Source organism: Penicillium daleae (genome assembly GCF_028827525.1).
Source record: "Penicillium daleae strain IBT 16125 chromosome Unknown utg000005l_segment0_segment0, whole genome shotgun sequence".
Classification (NCBI taxonomy): Eukaryota; Fungi; Ascomycota; class Eurotiomycetes; order Eurotiales; family Aspergillaceae; genus Penicillium; species Penicillium daleae.
Window position 1 is genome coordinate 4,168,420 of NW_026623153.1, and position 25,414 is coordinate 4,193,833.

At 52.6% G+C, this 25,414-nt stretch overlaps 8 protein-coding genes across 8 annotated transcripts; 4 read left to right on the forward strand and 4 right to left on the reverse strand.

Annotated features, from left to right (window-relative positions):
• Positions 1–927, reverse strand: N7458_005679 (3,4-dihydroxy-2-butanone-4-phosphate synthase RIB3; the record flags this gene model as incomplete). The annotated part of the gene is made up of 3 exons (XM_056909061.1): positions 1–511; positions 644–761; positions 864–927. The coding sequence occupies 3 exons, from the start codon at positions 925–927 to the stop codon at positions 1–3; spliced, it is 693 nt and encodes a 230-aa protein (XP_056767679.1).
• Positions 928–1,587: 660 nt separating this feature from the next.
• N7458_005680 (uncharacterized protein) lies at positions 1,588–3,707 on the reverse strand (the record flags this gene model as incomplete). Its single annotated transcript, XM_056909062.1, has 2 exons — positions 1,588–3,551; positions 3,665–3,707. 2 exons carry the CDS (start codon positions 3,705–3,707, stop codon positions 1,588–1,590), a joined length of 2,007 nt encoding a protein of 668 aa, XP_056767680.1.
• A 587-nt stretch (positions 3,708–4,294) lies between these two features.
• N7458_005681 (uncharacterized protein) lies at positions 4,295–6,365 on the reverse strand (the record flags this gene model as incomplete). The annotated part of the gene is made up of 3 exons (XM_056909063.1): positions 4,295–5,815; positions 5,881–5,997; positions 6,348–6,365. 3 exons carry the CDS (start codon positions 6,363–6,365, stop codon positions 4,295–4,297), a joined length of 1,656 nt encoding a protein of 551 aa, XP_056767681.1.
• A 648-nt stretch (positions 6,366–7,013) lies between these two features.
• Positions 7,014–7,706, forward strand: N7458_005682 (putative ubiquitin conjugating enzyme (UbcK); the record flags this gene model as incomplete). Its single annotated transcript, XM_056909064.1, has 3 exons — positions 7,014–7,120; positions 7,200–7,532; positions 7,604–7,706. 3 exons carry the CDS (start codon positions 7,014–7,016, stop codon positions 7,704–7,706), a joined length of 543 nt encoding a protein of 180 aa, XP_056767682.1.
• Positions 7,707–8,227: 521 nt separating this feature from the next.
• N7458_005683 (NupC/NupG family nucleoside CNT transporter) lies at positions 8,228–10,264 on the reverse strand (the record flags this gene model as incomplete). The annotated part of the gene is made up of 3 exons (XM_056909065.1): positions 8,228–8,506; positions 8,573–9,839; positions 9,927–10,264. The coding sequence occupies 3 exons, from the start codon at positions 10,262–10,264 to the stop codon at positions 8,228–8,230; spliced, it is 1,884 nt and encodes a 627-aa protein (XP_056767683.1).
• A 1,907-nt stretch (positions 10,265–12,171) lies between these two features.
• N7458_005684 (putative CECR1 family adenosine deaminase) lies at positions 12,172–13,974 on the forward strand (the record flags this gene model as incomplete). Its single annotated transcript, XM_056909066.1, has 2 exons — positions 12,172–12,295; positions 12,374–13,974. 2 exons carry the CDS (start codon positions 12,172–12,174, stop codon positions 13,972–13,974), a joined length of 1,725 nt encoding a protein of 574 aa, XP_056767684.1.
• Positions 13,975–14,420: 446 nt separating this feature from the next.
• On the forward strand, positions 14,421–21,072 carry atg2 (uncharacterized protein; the record flags this gene model as incomplete). The annotated part of the gene is made up of 4 exons (XM_056909067.1): positions 14,421–14,582; positions 14,684–19,975; positions 20,032–20,961; positions 21,055–21,072. The coding sequence occupies 4 exons, from the start codon at positions 14,421–14,423 to the stop codon at positions 21,070–21,072; spliced, it is 6,402 nt and encodes a 2,133-aa protein (XP_056767685.1).
• A 2,432-nt stretch (positions 21,073–23,504) lies between these two features.
• Positions 23,505–25,329, forward strand: N7458_005686 (oxidoreductase, short-chain dehydrogenase/reductase family; the record flags this gene model as incomplete). The annotated part of the gene is made up of 3 exons (XM_056909068.1): positions 23,505–23,955; positions 24,027–24,109; positions 24,181–25,329. 3 exons carry the CDS (start codon positions 23,505–23,507, stop codon positions 25,327–25,329), a joined length of 1,683 nt encoding a protein of 560 aa, XP_056767686.1.
• Positions 25,330–25,414: the final 85 nt, after the last annotated feature.

The following is a 25,414-nucleotide window of genomic DNA, read 5'->3' on the forward strand; positions in this document are numbered from 1 at the left end:
TCAATGCCCATTCTTCCCACCCTCCGTCCTCTCCAAATACTCCACCAAATCCTCAATAGTACACACCTTAATCCCCCACTTCTTACCAAACCGCAAACACCCATCCCGCCTCATCATCCCATTGTTCCCGACAATCTCCGGCACACCCTCAACAACATCCCCGCCCTCCACCAACTCCGCAATCACACCGACAGGCGCCTTACCAGCGAGTCGGCAGAATTCGACCGCAGCCTCGGTGTGGCCCTTGCGTTCGCGCACGCCGCCCGCACGCGCCTGCAGCGGGATGATGTGGCCCGGCCGGCGGAAGGAGTCGATCTGGGCGTCTGGGGAGGCGAGAGTGCGGCAGGTTAGCGCGCGGTCTTCGGCGGAGATGCCGGTTGTCACGGAGGCGTGGCTGGCGTCGATGGTGACGGTGTAGGCGGTGCCTTTGGGGTCTGCGTTTTCGGCGACCATTTGGGGGAGGGCGAGGCGGGATGCGAGGTTAGGCAGGATCGGGGCGCATATCAAGCCACTGTCGTAGGAGGGTGTTGTTAGTAAATTGTATAAAGGGTGGTTATGTTCATGCTCGGTGGTGCTATCGTCTCCGAGGGGACTGGTGTGCTGAGCTCCACCGGATGCCGGCCGCGGGGTGGGCGCTGCTCACCTTGTGTAGCGCACGAGGAATGCCATCTGTGCAGCGGTAATAGAGTCGGCTGCAATTATAAGATCTCCTTCGTTCTCACGGTCTTGTGAGTCGAGTACAATGATGAATTCGCCATTCTCTGTGGTGAGTCATCGTCAGTTACGAAGTCAATGGGTAGGCTTGCCGGTCGTTCAATCAGGCCGGAAGCAATGGCAATGGTCTGCAAAGAACTAGGACTCACTGAAGGCGGCAATTGTATCCTCGATCGAGTCGAATTGCTGTGCAACCTCTGTTGTGGAAGGCATCTTGGAGTGGTGGGAGGTGGTTGAGCGGTGCCGTTATTTTTGCCCCTCAGTGCCTATTGGCGGGACTCGGAGAGAGGAAGAAGGGAAATTGAAGGGAATTGGAGGAAATGAGAGGCTTCGAAACAGATTGAGTGCGAGAATGAGTATTTGCGATTTCCCCAAAAGAGAAAGAGAGAAATATGGGATCTTGCCAAAAAGTTGCCTCTGTAATTGCTGACTCTGTATTAGAAATGCCCGTGATGCCGGGAATTCCGCGCGGGGAGCCGGGCGGTGAGTGGGTGCCGAGGATATGGTTCGGCGTTTTAGTTGGACTGGCCTGTCAGCTGGTCCAAGGGTCCGACGGATTTAGGCATACTACCCTGTTTGGGTAGAACTAGGAAGTCTAATTGGAGTTTTCTATAGACATAAACAGGGGAACTTTCAACCCTATTTCATTGAGAGAAGGAAAGTATCAGTGATCAAACACGCATAGGAATGCGAAGCACGAGATATGTTCCGACTAAATTCTGATCGAAACAAAAAGAATCGCCATGTCTAAGTAGCCGTTCAACCGAGAGTCACGCGACGAAATGCAGGATTAGGTAGAAAAGGAAAAAAAAACAACGAATGTCGGAGTCTCGGATACGAGAAGCGTCACGTCTCAGTACAGACAGAGCGAGCTCAACTCATGCCATCCGTCCCCATCCACCGGACTTCATCGGCCTGTCGCTCGAGGGCCCGTCGCATCATATCTTCATACCTCTGCTCCTTCTCCCACTCATCACGATGTTTTTGACGCATTGCGGCACGGGTTTCTGCGTCAACCTCCGCCTGCATGAACCACTCGTCCTCGTCTTCATCCAAAACACCATCGAGGTCTGCGGGGATCGAAAACTTGATACGGCCGATGCGCTCTCCCGTCCAGATTAGCAGCTCGTCGCCCGTCAGGTTCCCACCAGTAGGTAGAATCTTGCGTGCCACTTCACTGCTATTATTTTGCGGATTTGTATCCGGCCATAGTCCACGGGCATTGGACGCGTCGTCCGGCCGTGGTGGTACTGCTGAGTGACTGGATCGCGCAAATGGAATTTGAGGTTGAGAGGTGTTGATATTCCAGCGACGGACTTCCGACCGGCCGTTGCGTTCGACCCATTTGATATTGCCCTCGGAGTCAGAATATACGAGTCGGTTGCCATGTGATGCGACCGAGAGTAGTTTTGAGCTCGCCGCGCTTTGCCGGTTCTTGTATTCTGGTGTCAATTGCGACGTCATCTTGGACGGATTGTCGTTGAGTTCTCGCGATGAAGATTTCATGCTGTACAACTCTAGTGAGCCTCTACCGTTGTATTCGCCACAGGCAACCACGGCGTGAGACTGGGGGTATGTCGAGTCTGAAAAGACGGGGAATCGAGGCGCAGGAGCCGAAGCAAGACCGCATAACCGGCCGCCAGAATGCACGGTACTTTGCAGTCGCGGGAAAAAGCGCCGGTCATAGCAGAGGATGCTGGGGAATCGGCCAGCAAGAAGGATAGAGTTCACATGGGGCGCTGGAGGGTGTAGGATGGAAAGTGGCCCAGGTTGGAAGAGAGGCGCATAATTCTCGCTAGCCCTAGGGTCTGGGCTGCGGATACGAGTGGGAGGCTGTCCGTTGGGTTGCAGTTGAAGTAATGGCGAGTCTGGATGAGCAAATATGTCCAACTCGGGTACCAGAGGTGCCATATTCCTCTCGCACCGTAAGCTGATAGCTTCCTCCTCCTCCATTGCGGATAGCCGAGCGTCATGAATCTGTAAACTGAGTGTTGTGGCGAGTGTCAATGGCACTGAGTAATCGGTCTCTTGCGAAAGCGCAAATATTGACCAAGGGTATCGCTGCTGCGATATCACCCTTAGTGTCTCCAGATCAACTTCATTCAAGACATTGCCCACGGCGAGGTAGGCTCTTCGTCGAAAAGAGTCTACTGAGACACCTTCTCCGAGATTGATAAATTCCAACGCAGATTTTGCAGGCGAAAGCTCTTGGCGTCTAGAAAGGTTGGTCATGAGAACGCCGCGCTCACTCATTCCAAGGATTCTCCCTTTGGTTGACTGCGAGTCAGCACGATGGGAATGATTGAGATCCCAAATACAAACGGTGCCATCCTCAAGAGGAGCCACGATTTTGTTCTCTCTCGCGGAGCTCCAGTCTTTCAGCAGCCCCATGCCCTTGATCTCGTACGGATGTTTCCTCCGGCCTGGACCATTTGATCGCATAGGCTGCTGCACCCATGATAGTGATATGGGTCCATGGCGAGCAATATATTCCGAATACCAATCCACATGTTCTCCCTCCGCCGAAGAATCCCAATCTGCAGCCGCCCTGGCTATATCGCTTGGCGAAACCCTTCGTTCCTCATCTAATGACCCATCCCCGGACTCCGGAGCCGGAGGTTGAATCAGATCACGCAATGAGTTTTGCCCCAGCGTGCTCAAAGCCGCGGTCGAGTTCGAGAGCAGACTTTCCGAAGTCCGGCCAGCCGGACGGGTGGCTTGCAGGGCAGCCCATGATTGCTCGTAGCAATGCAATTTCCAAAGATTATTGTCGCGGGCAAGGTCGAAGAATTTCTTGCAAACCAGTTGTAGCTTCACTTTCTCACGCGAGGTGAGAACTGTAGTCTCGAGGCAGTTGTCAGCGCTGGGCGTTCTTTTGCTTCTTTGTGGAGGAGACAAGGTGGTGCGGGGAACACGCGGGAGGGGAGGAGGGGTTTGCGGCGGCTCTTACGGTCGATGATTTTGGTGAGGATTTCTACCGGCAGCTTGTCCATGAGGGAGGCAGTGATGACTGCTGCATCGGGGGCAGGTGAAAGAGGCAGATGAGAATAAGGTTGATTGGAAGGGTTTCAAGGGTGAGTATGTTATGTTGCGACTGGAAAAAGCTCCAGAAGCTTCCTCGAGCTGGCGATCTGCACTGTCTCTGTCACGTGGCTTGGGGTAGGAAAGGAGATCGTTGTTTACTTTGGATATAGTCTCGATCATCGGCTCTTCGGGTTAGTATGGACATTTCTACCTGCTTAAAAGAGGAACGGAATCTCCCCCGTAACGGTTCTCTGGCGCGCGGGGTTGAATCTAGACTGTCTGGGGGCCAATTCACACGAATCAACCCCACCGGAGATCTGTTCCGGCAGATGAGCTGAACGAGCTTTTGTTCTATTTGAGGACCATAGATAGTGTGTATACATGATGCTATATAGAGAGTATAGAACAGCAGATCAGATCATGGTCGGAATTTTGCACTGCCAAACCCCAGCTCCGCATAAACCGTTCCAACCATGTCGTAAGTCGTGGATCTAAAGCAAACATAAATAGGACGACAAACGAGAATAGATCGGACGACATATCTCGAGAGACATTCTTATTCATCCGGCTTGAAAACAGCATCCTTGCAAAGAATAGTCACCTTCTTGAAGAATCGACGCCATTCCAACGGATCACCCTTGATCTTGACAAACTCGACTTCGAAGAGACCCTCGGAAACGCACTCAATGTGTACCTTGCCCTGAAGTGAACACATCCTACCATCTTTGGCAATCACCCGGATCATAGCAGATGTGTCCCCAGAGCTAACCGCAGGGACCGAGGGAACGGGCACTCCGAGTCGGTGAAGAGCTTCGCAGATCAATGGGACTAATAGCTTCAACTCCCATGACGAATAGAAGCGCGTCAGTGAGCGAGGTGGGATAATGTCTTGGAATACCTTGGCATTCTGGGTTCGACTCAAAGGCACCGAAGGCTTTTGGGAGAATTGGGACATTGAAGGCTCGTCTTCCAGCTGGGCTGACATCTCAATTTCCTGGGATGAGAAGGGATTGCCCGTGGGTTGTGTGGAGTAGTACTCGCCGGCCAGGTGTGGCGTGTGCCAATCCATAACCATGTTACCACCCGCCATCTCTGGTTGAGTAGAGGACATGCCGCCGGATGCATTGACCTCCTGATCCATATCCACATCCATGGGGTCACTTCGGCTGGCGCCTGGCCGCTTCTGGAAGAGGGGATCTTGGCTGAAGTCGATGTGCAGCGATTCAAACATTGATGTGGCGAGATTGACGGGGTCCTTCAATTTGTTCCCATCTGGTGACAGATATTTGTTCGATCGAGTGTTCCAGGGGTGTCTTCTCACATCTTCCAGCGAGAAGCGACTCTTGGGATCGACAGTCAACATACCGCGAAGTAAGGATAGAGTGGCCGGGGGCAGCTTCTGCCACAACTCGTCGCTAGGTCGTGCATTGGTCGTGAGGTATTCGTGAAATTCGTAACTATCGTCCGTGGGACTGTCCCATGGTGTATTACCGGCGAGGAGGACGAATAGGACAATACCACATGACCAAATATCGACCAAATCTGGATGATACCCCGATCCCTTGTTCTGACCACGAGTACTACAGGTGATCACCTCGGGGGCAATATAAGGTGGACTGCCACAGAAAGTGGTCGAGAGCTTCCTTGCGCCCTTGTATTCGAACAGCGCTGCCAGACCAAAGTCTGCGATCTTCAGATTCCCGTCACTGGTCAAAAGCATGTTCTCCGGCTTGATGTCACGATGTCCCACGCCTTTCGAGTGCATGAAGCTCACGGCACTGATCAGTTGTGAAAAGTAGACGTGGGCAATATCCTCTCCCACGCCCTCGTCGGCCTCGATCTTATCAAACAGATCCCCTCCCTCGGCCAATTCCATCGCAATCCATCGCCAGACCGCATCCTCGCCAGTCTGATAAAAGCTGATGATATTGTTGTGCCCTGTGACGTGTTTGTGTACTGTCACCTCTAGGGAGAGTTGCCTAGCACTGATCTTGCCATGGCGCGCCGCGTAATCCTTGTGGATGTACTTGACCGCGAAGACGGGATTATCCGAGTCGAGGGGGCGGCCTTTTTGATGCTGTCAAACAATTGATGGTACGTTAGAATACGCCAGCTTCCCGGACTTATAGACATGGAACTCACCAAGCATACGCGCCCTGGCCGATTGTTTTGGAGACGATGCGAAAGGGCACGTCGCTTGGCAGCGGGGCCAACTGGGAGTGTTGCATCGTCGGGTCCGTGGGATAAAAAGGAAGGTACCTGGGGCGGGTGTGAGAATTAGGATTAAGATGATCAGCGCTATGAGTGGATATAGTCCATTGTGTGATGCGAAACGAGTGACGGGCGATGGGTGAAGTGAGGTGGTGGACGCGGAAGATGCGCGGAGGCTGCAAGGGCCCGAAGTGTGCAGTCAAACGCGGGACGAGACGCGGGCCACTTTATCCCTTTTGGGTAGTGTGTTGACAGAGGGCCATCGTAGCAGAGCAGAAATCGAGATACATCGATGGATAGATGGGAGATAGAGAAGCAGACTGTAGAGTTGAGCATACTACCCGCTAAAGTCATCTTTTGGTTATGACCTACCCCCGGGGATATATGAATCTACATACTACTGAAGAGTAGTTCATCCTGGCTTCGCTCGACCCGCCCGTTCCCCTCCTTCGATCGCCCTAACGTATTCTCCGCGCGCATCGGGTCTGTGCTCGTGACTGTTTGGTGATCTATTTATATTCTGAGTCCTATTTGTCTATACTTTATGAGCGATACACCATGCTACTTAAATCTTCTCAAATATTCTAGTCTAGTATAATCTCATCAACTATATCATCTCATGATCGCAACTGCGGGAGTCCGAGATTAGTCGCCGTTCGCAGCACAAGCGGGGGGCCAAGCGTTGCCGGGGGGCGGCGAGTAAACAAAACCAACCCCCCAAAAAAACCAAAGAACCAAGCCGGCGCTTAGCGTGTCTTGTCTTCCTCTCCCTCGTTTCTTTGTCTCCCCATCCATCATCATTCCATTCTCACTTTCTCCTCCCATCCTTTTAGCAGCACTCCACTCTTCTATTGTTCCCCCTCCCCATCCCACCTCTCGTCTCCCGAGTCGCTTTTGGTCGTGGTGGGTCCGCTCTTGTTCGGATCCGTCGTCATTATTCCAGACAGCAACCCTCGTGCTACAGTTACTCACATTCCACGGACGGCCCGGGAAGCTGCAGCCTTCCGAATCACTTCTTTGTCGGACACTGGGACTCTCTAGAAGACTCTCCCTCTCTCTTTGCCATGGACTACACGATGGAGGATACGCAGAACTCGGTGGCCGAGACCCGGGAAGCGACCAAGCTCGGCACCACTGGACAGCGCAATGACACGCAGAGCGTCACCAAGCGGTTCGTGGTTCCGCCCGCCAAACACAACTCAAATGGGAATGATCACGAGTGCTAACTATCTCCTTTTTCGACCGTATAGCCTGCAAGCTGAGCTAATGCAGCTGATGATGTCGCCGTCGCCCGGTATCTCTGCCTTCCCCGACGCCGACGGCAACCTCCTCTCGTGGACGGCGACCATCACCGGCCCAACCGAGACACCCTATGAGGGGCTGACCCTGAAGCTCTCTTTTGCCTTCCCTAACAACTACCCTTACTCGCCGCCCACTGTCCTTTTCAAGACCCCCATCTACCACCCCAACGTCGATTTCTCCGGCCGCATCTGCCTGGATATCCTGAAGGACAAGTGGAGCGCCGTGTACAACGTCCAGAGCGTGCTCCTCAGCTTGCAAAGTCTCCTGGGCGAACCCAACAAGTAAGCCAGCAGTCCCTGAGCCACCGGGGTCATCCATCCGCGAGGTTCTAGTCACTGACCTGACCCAATAGTGCGAGCCCGCTGAACGCCCAAGCCGCCGAGCTCTGGGACTCGAACCAGGAAGAGTTCAAGAAGCATGTCCTGGCCCGCCACCGCGATCTCGACGACGAGTAGATGCTCCCCCTTTGCATGGTTTAGGATTCCATATTGGCGTCGGCCGGTCCCACGGGATGCCACCCTCCACCCGATGATTTCTTTATGCACAAGCATACGGTGTGGCGCATATGCATAATAGCCTGTTATCCGCAGGCTAGGAGTTACTGGTTCTCGTTTCTATGGGCGCTTCTCATCTATCTGGTTTATTCTTACGACACGCATTCAAGTACAGGCGCGTGTTGTCCTGATTTTTGCTTTTGAGAGTGTTGCTCTTGCTTTGTATGTTTCCCTTGTGGATTGATGTGAAAAGTCATTCATCATTTTCATTGCACTCGTGCTCTCATGGATCTCCAGCATGTCCATCTCAACGTAGAGTCGTGTAATACGGGACACTTCAACGAGGGCCATAGACGGGGTATGACCGACGTAGACTTTGAACAGTGATCCATGACTTGGCACGGAACTTGTGGTAATATGAACTCAAAAAAATCAGCTATCATCATGTGATACATCTCAAATATAGACACGGCGCCCATCAATTATGAGCCGAAGAACTGCTTCTCATTCGTGATGAGCAGACCCGCAATCGTCGCGCTCGTGAAAGTACTAATCGCACCCGTGAGCATCGCGCTGACGGCAACCCGGGACACATCACCACTACGGCCGGGCGAGATCTGGGACAGTACACCGATCTGGTTACCCAGCGAGCCGATGTTGGCGAATCCACAGAGGGCGTAGGTGGCGATCAGGCGCGAGCGATCTGAGAGGTGGGAGTACGCTTCCTGATTTTGGAGGGCGTTGTAGGCGACGAATTCGTTCTGCGCATGTTAGTAAATGAAGTAAACCAGATATCACCTAGGGCTTCAGGGAGGAGCAAGACATACCGACACCAGTTTAAGACCAATTAGTTGGCCCACCTTCAGCAAATCTCCATTCCGGGATACGCCCAGCAGGAAGGCAATTGGGTAGCAGATATAGCCAAGAATGAGCTCGAGGGTAAGCTCGGGATTGTTGATACTCAAGTAATGGCCCCACCAGGTAAGGAGACCATTAATAAGACCGATCAGCGAGATAATGCACAACAAAGTCGAGCCAATCATCGCGGCAATCTTAAGACCTAGCCAAGCTCCGTTGGCAAAGGCGTGCAGGGCATTAGCAGCACGGTGTTCCTCGTTATCCGGGATGACCACACGGCCAGCCGTGAGACTCTCTTCCTCCTCCGGCCAACGCAGCTTCGAGCAAGCCAGCGAGGCAGGAATACTCATGACACATGACGACACCAAAGCCTGGGGGTTAACACCCATCGTGATATACGCGATCAACACACTACCAGCGATAGTCGCGAAACCCGAGCACATGACCTGGTGCAGTTCAGCCATAGTCAGATGCGCGATGAACGGCCGAATCAGCATTGCCGACTCGCCTTGTCCAATGAAAGGAGATGCGGCAGCGACAACGGCCTCGGCACCGGAGACACGCATGCACCAGAAGAAGAACACGGCGAACTTCGCGATGAACCACTGCAGGATATTCGTATAGTACAGCAGCTGGACAACCGAGACGAAGAAGATAATGGCCGGGATCACGCCGACCAGGAACCAATTTGCCGGCTGGAGCGGTGTGGTCATCTTGAGGAAGTCGTCTGCCGTAAGGAAGGATACTCCGTCTGAAGCGAAACCCAACAGTTTACGGGCGAGCAGGGAAATGAAGTTGAAAATGTCGTATCCAGCCCCGGACCGCAGGACAAACAGCGCAATGATGAACTGTACCAGCATTCCCACAATCACCGTGTGCCAGATAATCTTCTTGCGGTTCCGCGAGGTCAAGTACAGCACGACGATGAAGACCAATAACCCGAATAGACTGACGGCACGGTTCTCACGCGTGTTGTCTGCTGATTCGGGTGACGCGAATGATCCGATAAGGATCACGCTGACGCATACCAGGGCTCCGAGGGGAGTGCGGAATTTCTCTGGAATGGCGTTCACTATTGGAGTCGAGGTTTTGTTCCAGATGAAATACATGGGCCGGGTGACGATGCTGATCGGGATGTAGAAGAAGATCAGACGTAGGGTGATGGCCAGGTAGAGCAGGAAAGGAATTAACCAACCCAGGTCATGGCGATGTAAAATGAGACCGGTGATCCACCAGCTGTGAAGGACGGCGTAAGTTTCTGTCTGCAGACTTACGCACAGGGTTATATAGACCAATTGGCCTTTTTCGAGTGATTTCACTCACCCGGTAAACAAGATCCAGATCGCGGCGTGCAAAGCATGTCTCCATTGCTTCAGCGCGCGGCGGTGCCATGGTCGTGGCGCAGGATTGGTTTCGCCTGTTTCTTCATCTTTCGAATCCTGGCTATGGCTGCCATGATCGAGGGGTGATGGTTCAGGCACGATGCCCTTTTCAAATGCGGTGTCCTTGGAAAAGACTACTTCGTCCTCACGGCCTTGCTCTGTAAAGGCAGTATGGTGATGGTGCGCATGGTGATGCTGGTGCTCCGCCTGCAACGCTGGATCTCGATGTTCAGTCGTGTCCACCGAGACATTGTTGACCTCGGACATTTTCTCGGTCATGGTGTCAGCAATGGGAAGTTGAAATCTCCCTTTTAGTGCTGTGTGGCGATCGAGTCTTGTTGAAGGACTCTGGGATCTACCACGTGTAGCGATCCTCTCTCCTTGCGCAAGCCGTGTAGAAAAGAAGCTTCAATGCGCGACAATCCAAAGGAAGCACCCGCAAGCAAGGAACTCAACCGGAGGGTCGTAGAGAATAGGATCTGCCGTGCAACCTCACAGGCTAGGGGCCAATTTATCAACACCAGGGACTGTTCACCAAGGAATCAGGTTATCAGAAAGCCGAGAGATTTCGCTTTGTGGCTGGCCTGGGTCTTTGCATTCCAGGCGTACCATTGGGGGGGCCAGTCCTTCGTTTATCAACGGCCTCAACGACAGGACCTTTTTCCCGATTTTTCTTTTTTTTTTCTTTTTTTCTTTTTTGTGTGGGGAAACACCCTAACGCAAGATAAGTGAAGCAGTGGACAACAGAGTGGGTATCCCTCGGGCCATATCCCAAGAATGGTGACTAGCGGGTTTCCCTGTCTCCTGATTGTCTATCACTGGTGATCAGACTTTTTTGCTTACCAGTCCTGTTCAAAGGAGCAAGTAGAAAGCGGGCTCGCCGACGGACCAGCCGTCTCACCCCGGGCACAGGAAATGAGGGGCCCGCATGTAACCTTTTTGCATGCCAGCAACTGTGCGGGCAAATCGTAGACGATATGCGGACACCAGCGCCCGCTATCTCGGCGACCGAGCACCTTCCTGGCCTCGTTGATGGTCCTATCTTGCCACTGGTGATGCGATGTGGTTGGCTGGGAGGCCGATCCACGAGCTGAGAAAGGTGGAAACTCCTCAACGGCAAGTGGAGACTGGAGCGCCGGTGGTGGTTTTTGGGTTTTTTGAGTTTTGGGGGTTTGCCTGGTTCAGGAGGTTGTGTGCCCTACGAGATCGGTTTGCTTTCTGGAGTCTAGTAAAAGTCTGGGGAAAGAAGTCGTGTGGGACATTCTGCATGATCAACAGAAGAAGGGTGTACAAATCCTGGTGGACTAGGTGCGGAGCACGCTTGAACAGAATACCCCCTGTCCACCTTCAAGACGATCTTTGCTCGAGGTGCCTCTCACTGGGCAACCCATTACCAGACTCCACACCCATTATTGACCCTCCTTGGCAGTCTCAGACTCTCAGCTGGTGCTCCTACTAAGGCGGGAGATTGAAAAAAAAATCTCAGATAGGCGTCCCAGCCAAGGCGATATTGACTTGAACTCTCATGTCTTGGTGTCTTGGTGTCTTGGCCCTGTAATTCTATACTACCCTGGCGTGATATGGGATCCTTGTCCACCAACAGCAATAGGCGATCTCCGCCACCCCAGCTCGTAGATCTTGGCGTTCCAATTGGCGAGAGCAAGTACTTATGGCAGTTATGGCTTGGGTCACGGGATGATCGTATGTTTATCTGGCCGAAACCTCGCACGTGCCTGGTGGTTAGAGACGGGATTGAATAATAATAACAACTAGCTAACTAACTAAAGGAGTGCGTCTTACCAGTTCGCAGATAGGACGTCAATCTACTTATCTATCAGTGCTCGGTTTTATGCTGACAGATTGGGCATTAATCCTGCCGGGCGAGCGTCAAAAGGACCAACTGAATCAGGAAGGAAGACTCGCCGCGTACACTTGTGAGAATATGCTACCTCGTATAATGCACGAGTCGGATATAAGCTTTGCTGGGTATACCTTCTGGATGCGCTGAACCCCATGCGCGTTTAGCATCGGGGTTCCAGGTTCCTACCCGGAAGCGGTATGCGGGGATTTGCCCCTCGCGGGCCAAACTTGGCAGTCCCTTGGGATCGGCTGGGCCAGCACTCACGGTTCAACCACGATACCCCGATTCGTATACTCGAGTTGGGTGTTCTAGGAAAAACGAAGCAATGGGCAGCGATAACGCTGACTGGGAGCTGGAGGAGGGTCTTCCTCAGTTCGAAGATCCTTTCATCCAGCAGTACTTGAAAGGCCGCGACGCTCTAATCGCCGAGGAACAAAAGAGGCGACATGGTAAGATAACCGGGGAATCAGGATTTCACAAAATATGAATACGGTTATACCTTTCTCTTGATTCTAATACTGCGATAGATGCCACTTATCGCAAGTCCCTGTCGCCCATCGCCGCCCAGGCCTGCAAGATCGTCTCGCAGATTCGGGCTCGCGAGCAGAACGAGGTGTGGACTACCGGTTTGGAGCCCGCGATAGCGCACGAGGCCGATGAGATCCTTTACCCCGGGGTGATGTTTCACCATGCAAAGGGTCGCATGGAGAAGACCAATCTGTGGAAGATTGTTGAGAAAATGCCCAAAGGATCGCTTTTACATGCACACATGGATGCCATGTTCGACATCGACTTCCTGATCGATCAGGCCTTTTCTACGCCGGGAATTCATATCTTGGCACCCAAGCCCCTCATTTCCTCCAATGACTACGAAAAAGGACCCGTTTTCTTCCAATTCTCGTCGCAGTCAACGGCGGAGAGTGAGAACAAGGCGAGTATCTGGACGGAAGGGTATGAGCCTTCCTCCTTGATCCCAATCCGGACAGCGGCCTCGTCATTCCCTAATGGCGGCGAGACTGCGTTCCGCGAGTGGCTTCGCAGTCGGTGCATGCTTATGCCGGAACATTCATACCACCACCATCACGGCGTTGATGCAATCTGGGCTATCTTTACTACGACCTTCCCCGTTATCAACTCGATCCTAATGTACGAGCCTATCTTCCGAGCATGCTTCCGCCGAATGCTGGGTCAACTGGCTGCCGATGGCATTCGATATGTGGAGTTCCGCATTGCGTTCGTCTTTGCTTGGAGGAAAGAGGGCAAGGATCAGCCGGAAGATGGCTATGATGACTGGTGTCGTACTGTCGAGGAAGAGGTTGAACGGTTTAAGCAGACGGAGCAAGGCAAATCATTCTACGAAGCGCGGATCATTTGGACCACGATTCGGCGATTCGGCAACAGGGAAATTGTCGACACTATGAAGCAGTGCATCGAGACCAAGCATGCCTTTCCAGATCTCATCTGTGGTTTTGATCTGGTCGGCCAGGAGGACTTGGGAAGACCCCTCAAGGATCTTGTACCGGTTCTCTTCTGGTTCCGCAAACGTTGTGCAGAGGAAGGTGTAGAAATTCCTTTCTTTTTCCATGCCGGTGAATGTTTAGGCGATGGCGATGAGACTGACCACAATCTCTTCGATGCCATCCTACTGGGCACTAGGAGAATTGGTCACGGCTTCTCCCTCTACAAACATCCCCTTCTGATTGACTTGGTCAAGGAGAAGAAGATCATGATCGAATGCTGCCCTATATCCAACGAGATCCTTCGCCTGGCAAGCTCCATCAAAAGCCACCCGTTACCGGCGCTCCTGTCCCGCGGCGTTGCTGTCTCACTGTGCAATGATGATCCAGCAATCCTCGGCCACGGGAAGAACGGGTTGACCCATGACTTCTGGCAGGCACTTCAGGGTCTGCAGAATATTGACTTGGTCGGTCTGGCGATGATGGTCCAGAATTCGATCCGGTGGAGCTGCTACGAGGACCAGTCCACCGCCGAATGGAAACATGATGTCGAGCAGGGTATCCTGGGCGAGGGGTTGAAGGCGGCTCGTCTGCGAGAATGGCATACGGAGTTTGAAAAGTTCTGCGAATGGGTTGTTTTGGAGTTTGCGGAGTTTGATGAGGAGGACTAGTGGCGATTGGCGTGCAAGTGTGGGATTTGGGTGGAACGCCCATGGGGCACATAGGATTCAGGGCTCTATTGAAGGAGCGGTGTAAATTTCAACAAGCTTTGCATCGATAATACTCAACTAGCAATGAGAAAAAGATATTTCTGTCTCAAAATTGAGGTGTAAATGAGTTCGAGGTGTGTACCCAACACGGTGGAGAATCAACAACGGTCGGTCCCAAGGGGAAGAGGGCCCGCCTGACTTGGGCCGATCACTTATCAGCTTTATCAGGTGCCACCACGATACTCCGCACGTCATCGTCAACCCACAACCCTCCTCTTTCCACCACACTCTTTATTCCTCACCGCTGGGGACTACACGATATTCCTTCGTTATCGAATTTAGAAAGATGCCTGTGCTTCGATGAATCTTATCTCTGCTTGACCGAGCCTCGTGGCGGCGCTTTGAAGATGGCGTACTTTCTGCCTTCGTTCTTCCAGAAACGCCTACTGAAATATGCCCTGTCACGCCTGGGCATCGTGGACACAGAGGCGCTGGACCTTGATAATCTGGGAATTCGTTGGGGCCAGCGGAGTACAGTGGAACTGAGAGATATCGGGCTCAAGTTAGAGGTGAGTCTGAGCGGAGACCCCGCGGGGGCGGGGCGATCAACCTGTTGCTTCTTTTCGAGCTTTGAAAGGATAATGCTGACGGCTGGACTTTGGGGAATTAGAAACTAGCGACCCTTCTCAACATCCCGCCGACATGTAAACTCCTCAGCGCCCGCGTCCAGCTCCTTCGGATCACCGTTCCGGCCGACATTTACAGCAGTGGTATCATCTGCGAAGCCTCCGGTATCATCGTACATATTCAGTTATTGTCGGATGAGCCAACCAAGGGCAGGCATGGGAGCACGATATCTCATTCTCCGTCGGTACACGGCTCAGATGAAGGGCAAATTTTACCGACCGCCACAAACCTGGCCGAATCCTTCCTCGAGGCCGAGCCAACGGAGGAAAAGGAGGAGCTGCAGGCCGCAATATCGTCGCAGTCTCATATATTGCAAAAGAGCTCTTCTTTTACGGACGAGGAAGATGAAGAGCTTGGTCTCGGAAACGAGACATTATCCCTCCCGAGCTTCGTTGCGGGATTCCTCAAAGGTGTGGCGGATCGGTTACAGCTGAAGATAAAGGATGTCGCTGTGCGGCTTGATATGGAGTTGAAGCAGGATGGTCCTTCGAAACGACATCCCGAGGATAAGCCGGATCTGGTTGCAGGATTATTGACTGTGGGCGAGATCGATGTTCATGGCGCGTCAGAATTTACCGCGGGCGCCGACGACCCTGTGCCGGTGCGTGAAGGCAAGCGGTTGATTTCCCTCGTTGATATTAACCTTGGGCTTGTGTCCGATCCTGCGGTGTTCTCGAACTATGCCCGGTTCACGGTGCCTGCATCTCCAACCACTACGATGCAGTCCAAAGAGAGTCAATCTTCAAGTCGAGCTTTCTCGCCTCCGCCGCTAGAATCGCCCGATTTAGACCCTGGGCTGGCCATGACCAGATCAACGATCTTTGAGCCATCTCTTGGACTTGGCTTTGGAAGCACCATGGATCCAGGGCTAGATGCATCGACATCTTCCCATGAGACATTATCGCATGATGGCCGATTCTCCGATGCAGACTCGGAGGCAGTGCATAGACAGGACAGATACCCCGACGACTCTCAAATCCTAGATGATGACGACCCTTTCCATGATAATCCTGGATATTTGGATTCGGTCATTGATACCCAGTTTGATGATTTTGATGATGTGCCGCCCGCGTTATTCCACGGCCGAAGACGGCAAATGGCAGAGAGCGGTGATAGTTCTTATCATCTCGGTCTTGCATTGCGTTCTAACCCTGGACTTGCAGAGTCGGCTAATCTAGGGTATTCTGAAACGGCCTCGCAGACAGAAAGTTTCAATGGTCCACAGGGTTATAACTCACACCAGGAGAGCCAATTCGGATTTGAATCTAATATTACGCCGCAATTCTCGGAGCAGGATCAAGGAGGAGAGGCGCTTTCTACCTCTCGACAAAGCTTCCCACGCTCTCCCCATCCAGAGCCTGCTCCACCATCCGATGCTGGCAGCGCATCATCTGCTGGAAGCCTTCCTGGCGCTCATCTGACAGAGTCCAAGTACTTTTCTCATGATGAGGCCCAAAGTTTGTATATGAGTGCTATGAGCCAGGGCACTGGTGAGAGCTTCGTTCCCAATATGCCGGGTGCATGGGACTCATTTCATCCTGGTGAAAAAACAGGAAGCCCTACGGAAGACCGCAAAACGGGGACTGTAGCCAGTCACGACTCGCAGATCAGCAATGACGGGCAGGATGAGCTTGCGGCATCTACTCCAAAGTTGAATGCTCCATCGGATTCGTACTCTGGCGAGCAACGAGAAGAAAGTCAGACTCGGCCCCAGTCTGCTGTCACCGATAGGGCGTCTACGCCCTCCTCTCCCGCACTGCACAAGCCGAACGAGATACGGAAGCCTTTTTTCAACGTCAACAAGATCCTGATTTGGTTGCCATCGTCTTCTGATGAGACAGAAGCAGACGTTGCTTCGCCTAGAATTCCGGTTGACCGTACAGAGAGTGATCCGAAGGATCTCTTATCTGGGATACGCGATTCTACCGTCGATGAAAGCATGTTTGTCTCGAAGTCCAACGCATCTACCTGTGTATCCAAAAGCTCTACCGGATCCCGACTTTCGAGTGCAGGAAACCATGCAGACCACCAACAAGGGCCAGTCGAGAACCAGGGACTGGCAGTTGAAATATTTGCGGTGTCTGTTCACTTTGACATAGCTATTGGTTGGCTTCTGGTCAAGGCAGGCCAGAGACTGTCCCAAATGTTCAACGGTGATGAAAAGGTCCAAACTCGAAAAGAGAACTTGCCAGTTCAACCAGTTCAACCAACAGCCGTGAAGCTTGAGGTACACAACATTTCTCTCAAGTTCATAGAGCATGTAGCGGGTCATGCATACCCTCCAGAAGTCACGGGTACGCCACCACCTCCGCCATTCACATCCCTAGAGGACATTGTTCTCCAGATTACTGCTTCTGGCCTAGCAGTGCATCTGTCCTCAAATGAAAAGCGCATGAATCTCCACCTCGATGTCTCGAAATTCGCCTTTGGAATTGCCTCTGGTGATCTCATTTCATTTAACGAGTCTTTGAAAATGCGTGAATCTACACGGGACATTACGACGCCCTCTCAGGGTGATGTCTCTCTTTCTCTAACGAAATCGGCGGACTCTGCCAAAGTTGATGTCTCCACTCTCCCTCTTCATATCAATCTCAATATCCAGCACCTAGAGGAGGTTCTCGGATGGATGGGCGGCTTAAGTACTATCCTAGAACTTGGAAGTTCTATGTCCTCGACATCGACAATGAAAGGAGCCCATAAACCTCTAAAAAGGCGTCAACGAGGGGTCCACTTCGAGACTCCGGCTCCATCCGTCCGCAAAGATTCACAGGCCTCCGTTCCTTGGAAAGTGAATGCTCGGCTGGGGGGTGTCGTGCTTGATGTCATTGGCGAAACGCATTATCTCAACCTCAGTACGACCGCGGTCAAAATTGTTAGTCGGTTCGAGGGCATTGGGCTCCAGATTGACAAGGCACGACTCAGTGGACCGCACCCACTGGATGACCTTTCTGATGCACCTGCAAAGGTCACTCTCGTTAACATCAGGGTTGAGTTCTTGTTCTCGCCCAAGGAAGTGGACCTCGATCGGCTTTTGACCCTAATCACGCCGTCCAAGGATAAATATGATGATGACGATGATATCATGCTAGAGACTTTGCTTCGGCAGCGGAGGCAAGGATCCGTTCTCCGTGTTACGGTAGCAGGAATGAAGACCGTCATTTCCAGCACCGGTGGCTTGGCTCCTCTCGCCTCCCTTGGATCTGAGCTCGGTCGCCTGTCTAACGTGACCAAGTATCTGCCAGAGGACGATCGTCCTGGCATTCTCACCTTGACACTTGTTCGAGAATTCGAAACTCAGGTCCATGTTGGAGGAGATGTCGGCGATATCAATGCGCACCTCACGAATGTGGAGGTTGGCTGGATCAGCATGCCGTCTCTTACTGCTACGCAGGTTGGGACGCTGGTCATCACCCGGAACAAGAAGGAAGAGCTAGTCGGCGAAGCGTTGCTATCCAGCAAAGAGAAAACCCCGATTGCGCCCCGTCCGCCTGTCCTCATGGCACGTTTTATTCCAGATGAGATGGATCCCACGTTCAAGATCAAACTACACCATCTCCGTGTCGAGTATACCATTCCTTCCATCATGGCATTCTTGGGTCTCAGTCAGGATACAACGGGGGGCGAGTTGGCAGGTGAAATGGCGAACTCCATTGCTAATCTCGCGGAGCACTCTGATCGACTAGCTGGGGCATCGGCCTTTTCTCCGTCTAGGTCCGAGGCGTCAGGTGCATCCAGCAAGCCTACAAAGTTGGCTGTTGTGTTTCAAGACTGCGTGCTTGGTTTGAACCCGCGCAATTCTCCTGCCAAGGGACTGGTGGTACTTACCAACTCCAAATTCAGCGGCACTTTACATGGCGATGAATCCTCAGAAGCTACCCTTGACATTAGAAAGGCGTCCATCATGATCATCGACAACGATGCGAATACAGGAAGTGCTGATAATCTCCGCCAACGCACATCAGCTGTCACGCAGAGCGATCAGATCCAAGAATATATTGCGAAGGGATACGTTCCCGTTTCTTCCATTTCTACTGCTACGGTAGTGGTCAAAATGATGCGTCTTGCTGAGGATGGCGCAAAGTCCCTGGACGTTGAGCTAAAGAATCGCCTTCTGATTTTGGAAACTTGTGCCGACTCAACTCAGACGCTCATCAGCATTCTGAACGGCCTTCAGCCTCCTACACCGCCCAGCGTCACTGTCAAGTACCGCACAGAGGTCACGCCAATCCAGGACATGCTTGCTTCTTTCTCGGGAAATGCTTTCAATGCTGACCCTTCCTTCCCTCTTGGCGAGAAGGTTGATCCGGCACTTGATCTTGGAGGCATTCCAGAAGAGGAAGAACTCGACAATGATGAACTTGAATATGTCAGCGATTTCTACCCCAAGCAGCACGATGCATCTATCGGTGATGTGAACGTTGAGCCGACGGGTATGGGTGAGAACAACGAACTCATCGACAGTTTCCATTCTCAGTACCACGTCTCGTCAAGTCTCACAGAGCTCGACTTCCAGGAGGACCATTTTGCGAAGCAGTCTGCCGTCGGAGGTACTGCCCATCGCTGGGACTCCACGCAGAACACCTACGGCCTCTCGAATGACACCAAGCTTCAGAAAAGCCCTCTTCGTGTAAGGGTGCGAGATGTACATGTGATCTGGAATTTGTTCGATGGTTATGATTGGCAGCGAACCCGAGACACCATCTCCAAGGCGGTTGAAGACGTTGAAACCAAGGCCACTGAACGACGAGCCCGGACCTCCCGCATGTCTCCTTCGGCCGAAGATGAAGAAGAATCGGTGATTGGAGATTTCCTCTTTAATTCCATCTATATCGGCATTCCTGCGAACAAAGACCCTCGGGACCTACATCGAGAAATTAATCGCGACATCAACGATCTCACAAGCGAGACTGGTAGCTATGCCACATCCACTACCGTCACCGGTGCAACCGCACGGCAGGGACGAGCTACGTCGGGAAGAGACAAGAAGAGACTTCGCTTGCATCGTAGCAAACATCACAAGATGACTTTCGAACTGTCTGGCATTTGCGCGGACCTTGTTGTATTCCCGCCGGGCTCGGAAGAGACACAGAGCTCTCTGGATGTACGAGTGAAGGATTTGGAGATCTTTGACCACGTGCCTACCTCGACGTGGAAGAAGTTTGCTACATACCTACATGAAGCGGGAGAGCGCGAGAGTGGGACAAGCATGGTGCATCTGGAGATCTTGACTGTGAAGCCCATCCCGGAACTTGCAGCGTCCGAGATTGTTCTCAAGGTGAGCTGCTTTTGCAAGATCTATATAGTTTCGATGACCTAATTAATTCTCTTTAGGCTACTGTACTACCGCTCCGACTACACGTTGATCAAGATGCTCTTGATTTCATGAGTCGCTTCTTCGAATTCCGAGACGAATCGATGGAGGCTTCGAATACTCCCGGAGATGCCCCATTCCTACAGCGTGTTGAAGTCAATGCTATCCAAGTCAAATTAGACTTCAAACCGAAACGAGTGGACTACGCCGGCCTTCGATCTGGCCGTACAACCGAATTTATGAACTTTTTCGTCCTGGACGGCTCTGACATGGTGCTACGGCATGTCATCATCTATGGAGTATCTGGATTCGACCGTCTCGGGAACACCCTCAACGACATCTGGATGCCGGACGTCAAGGCCAATCAGCTTCCTGGAGTCCTTGCCGGTCTTGCGCCCATTCGATCCTTGGTCAACGTGGGTGGTGGTGTGCGACAGTTGTTTGTCGTCCCAATGCGCGAGTATAAGAAAGACGGCCGAATCGTGCGCAGCATCCAAAAGGGTGCAGCTGCATTTGCCAAAACGACATCCAACGAGCTCATCAAGCTAGGAGCGAAATTGGCCATCGGCACGCAAACCGTCTTGCAAGGCGCAGAGGACCTACTAACTTCTCCGAACGCCCCATTGGCTGTTTCCGACGAAGACCGCGGCGACGAGGAGGAAGCCAAGAAAATTTCTCTCTATGCTGACCAGCCGATCGGTGTCGTACAGGGTTTGCGGGGTGGCTTCAGCGGTCTCGAACGCGATCTGCTACTGGCGCGTGATGCGATCGTCGCGGTCCCTGGCGAGGTTGTGGAGAGCGGTAGCGCCAAAGATGCGGCCAAGGCAGTGTTGAGGCGAGCCCCGACAGTCATACTCCGACCTGCCATTGGCGTTTCTAAAGCTGTTGGACAGACGCTCCTAGGTGCTGGAAATACTTTGGATCCGAGCAACCGGCGCAAGATGGAAGATGTAAGTGGACGCATGACGTTCCGTTTCTGTTTTGATTTTGCTTCGTTCTTCTCATGGAGGTACATGTATAGCAGGCTAACTCTTTTTTTCCAGAAATATAAACGTCACTAGTGGAGCTCTGCCCTGATTCGGGGCTATTCACCGAGGCGACCACCGAGCCCTTGGGCTTTCATTTCTTTGTGTAAAGGTTTTCTCTTCCCGTCTCTGGGGATTTGTTGTTTTTATCAACTCTCATGAGCCCGTAGATACTACAATGCTTTCGGCTTTCTATTTTCTGCTTTCTGCGTGCTGCGTTTTGCGTGCGACTTGCTTTGCTGCCAATGATACCACACCCTGGCCGGGACATGACGGATGACGACTGCATGTAAAAATTGCTGCTACGAAACGCATGATCTGGGCGTCCTTGACCAATATGGTTCGTCTCCTTGGATTTAATTTGAGATTGCTTGATTTGACATGAACTTGCTTTGGGCGCATATGCTGTATGCTGTATCTTATGATTATGAATGTGATTACCTTCCCCACTATTGTCCGAGCGCAACGTAGATTGAATCTCATTTAGCGAATCACCATCGCATTCAGGGTCGTGGCTCGAGAATGCGTGAGACTTGGGCACTAGACTTAACCATAACCGTAGTGTTGGGTAGTAACCGTGGGTAGGAGTGTCATGCTCGCATCATGAGCAGGTCATCATATTATGATGGCTATGCTTATCGAGACTATCATAGGTCTTTCATTGCCGTAATACTCGAAGCCCTAAGTTTCAGAGTAAAACTGTTCCCCTGAGCTGAAAGGCGCACCCGACTGGGATGGGATGCCTGAGTCCCGAGGTGGCAGGTAGCAGTCGGCCCCGACTTTTGCTGAACTTCTAGAAACTCGGACTCGGATCGCCACCACATGAACAAACCACCGCGGCCAGACAAGAAAAAACATCCGATCCATTCCCTGACAGTCCTTTGTTCTTCGCTATGGGTAACCCTTTTGATGCACTCATGAATCATGCATCGCCAGGTACGAGGTCAACCCTTCGGGCTGACCGAGTTGAACCATGGATGCCCTCGCAAAGAATTGCGCGAGGGTTCCCCAAAGAGCAAGTGCTGTCAAACTTACTCGGAGGCATCCCGACTTGTCCCTTTCACAGTTCCTTGAATCTCGTTTCTTTCCCCTGATAAACTCACTCGCACGTTCAGGGACGATTGTGGGTCTTCACCTCCGCCATGCATCATCCATTAGGTACTCAAGACTCCACCGAGGAGGCTGACGATTTCCTTACGATGCCCTACGACGCGTCGAAGTCTCCTGATAATTCGGGTCTTTGGCTCTCGGGTCTTTTGGAGGGGCCTTTGCCACCTGGCGGCCGTGCTCGGATTGACTGACAGCCAACGAATGCTCACTGGCCCAGTGTTTAGTTTCCGGGTTTCTCATTTCTGGTGTCTGCCCAACGAGCATCGCCGTTGCATTTCAGCCCTGGGCAACGACATTCATACCCACAGGCTCGATCTGCGCATCGAGTGGTCAATCACGATTCAATGGGGTGGATCGGGGTTCATGTCAAAAACGCACCTGGGGCGGGTGATTGGCCGGGGGTGGGACTGGAGGGTGTGCGACTAACGAGACGCTAAGGTCCCCAAACAACACATAAGATCAACGATCAAGCGGGTGATGATTCCCAGTGGGCGATCGCGACTCCGCGAGCCACAGCGGGCGGGTCTATCCCATCTGCATGTCATTTTCTCTGTTGCGATGCATCCACCCTGTCGGGTCTTCTATCATCTCAGCAGGCGATGACTGGTCAAGGAAGGATTGGGGCGCCTCTGGGGCACAGGGACACTCCTCCACACACACTCTCTCTGTGGCCCTACAGACCACCAGGGGGATGTGAACTCTCTGCATACACAACACACCTTGTCAGACCGACTTTTCACCCTCTTTTCTCCACCCTCGCCGGAAATGGAGGGTGTGACGTCGTCCATCCTATATAATCGCATTATATCACCCAGTGATGTGCCCAGGACCACTGGCCGAACCAACGGTTCGCTGCCCCCACGACCCAGCGTTCCTGGCGGCCAGCCAGGTTCCAGACCGCGTTGTCTTTTCCATGTGGAGATGTGAATATCCAGCAAGAGAGAGAAAAGAAAAAACAGACGAGTCCAGGCACCTCCGTTCTGCTCCGGTCCCAGACAGACAGACAGACTTTCGTTGAGCCGCCTCTTCTTTTCGCTTATATTACTATCGTACTTGAATCTCCCGGTCGCCTTGTAGTTTTCCCTGTTTCTTGTGGTTTCTGTTATCGTACCTTGCATCTGACGGGTGTACTGGTAAGCCGACGGTTTCATTGTCCCTTGCAGTGTTTCCCCGCTCTGACGAATCAGATGTATAGCGCCCGCGTTGGATTGATCTCCCGATCTACACCGGCAATTGATATGTCAACACGCTAAAAGCAGTTGAAGACGAACACCCTCTTTTCAAAAAAAGCCGTGGAGAACTCCCAAACGTGAATCTTAAGCCGGGAGCAGGAATCGACAGAAAAAGCCAATTCCAGAATGCATGAAGATCTGGACTACCAGGATCCTTTCGGGGCCTGGCACAGCAGCGAGTTGCTGGACAGCTCGCCATGCCTGAAATGTCTGGAGCTTCATGGCGTTCATGCACCATGCACGCCTCCTAAGCCCCTTCCTGCAGATGCGGTGTCACTTCTCCCTCGGTTGATCAAGCCTGGGATCACGGGTGCCCTCTCCCTCCATGACTATCGCAAGTATCTGTCGCAGTCTGCAGAGTGCGTGGACGATCCCGTCGATCGCTCTGAGAAGACTCTCAAGCGCAAGACCGCAACCTCCAATTTGAATCGTCCACCACCGCTCACCTCGTTTTCTTCTTGTGCGATCTCGGTGTCTTCGGTGGCATCAAGCACCCCGCCATTATCGCCGTCGTATTCTCATAGCATCATCTCTTACCAGAGCGAGCAAGAGCCCGAGGTTTCAGAGGCATCGACTGGTACGTTGCAGGCAATCCCCAATGTGTTTCGTAGTTCAATGAAAATAAAACAAGCACTGACCACTCTGCAGTTGTCCTTTCACCACCCCAGGGCCCACGAGTGCATCTTGTCTCGGAGAACTTTACACGCCCTAGACCGAACCGGAAGCGATTGGTGAGTACCCTGAAACAGTGATAAACATCCGATTTCCCCTTCACCGGCTAACATTTTCCCCTCTTTTCTAGAACACCTTCCGTGAGAAGCTTCAGAGGGAAGCACAGGCTCGGGGTCAGGCTCAACGACAATTGCCTCAATCCCGTCCTCAAGCCTCCACTCCGATGTTGGCCAACACGCAGGCCGTTGCCACCATCTCGCACGGTGGTGCCTCCTTTGAGATCTTGAATCCACGCAAATCCCTTGATGTGGCACGGATTGTCTCCTTTATTGAAGATGTCGATGGCTGCTCGCTTTTGTCTTATGACCCCCACAGCGACTCGATAGTCTCGTCCAATCCATATTCGGAGGACCAGAGCTTTGATGGAGTTTCCCTGTCGCAGTTCACCGACGCCTCTTTGCCATCGCATTACTCTTCTCCGTCTTTGTACGCTACCTCTCCGTCCATGGGATATTCCACACCTAAACGGCAAACCGCCGATATCCCCTCGTCGTCACCTGGAGTGCACGACCGAGTCCGCTCACTCTCCGACTACTCCCTTCGCAAACATGACTACTGGATAACCACACGCCAAGAAGACATCACCTCCTCATCAAAGAATAACCAGATGCAACACGACCTAGTCAGCGATTCATCCGACCAGCGCACAGTGTCAGCCACCGAGCGCCCAGAAGAAACCGAACCCGAACCCGAACTTCTCCCATCAGACCCCCAATCCCCCTCTTCTCAACCAACCTTCTTCTCCGAAGAAAGCGACATCGGCGAGCCGGGCTCGCCAGTCTACGCCAACGGCGAATGGGCCCAAGTCGACGAGCGCGACCGAGGCATCTTCCTGGACCCGCAACCCCCCTCCGCCCTATCACCGGGGTACTCTGAGCCTCCATCTCCATACGACGTCTACTACGCAAACACAATGTCCACAACCCTCCCCTCAACACCCTCCTACACTCAGCACTACGATCCCTACGACCCCATTTACTTCGACCCGCACGTCCAATCCGTCCTGGCCGCTGCAAACGCGCATGGAATGGGATTGCGCGGGAGCCCGGCGCGTGCCCTGGATGATCTGCAGCGCAGATTTGGTAGCTCCGTTTCGCTGGGTGGGACGGGGTCGGGGGATAGAGATGGGAATGGTGTTTGGCAGAAGGGGGAGAGGAAGGGATCGTTTTCGCAGAGGACGAAACTGAGGAAGTTTTTCAGCTGGAGATCTGGAAATTGAAGGGGTTGGGGGTGGTTTTGGTTGATTCCGAATTGGTATGAGATTGGATATGATTTGATGGATTTGGGGGCGTAGGCCCTCTTTA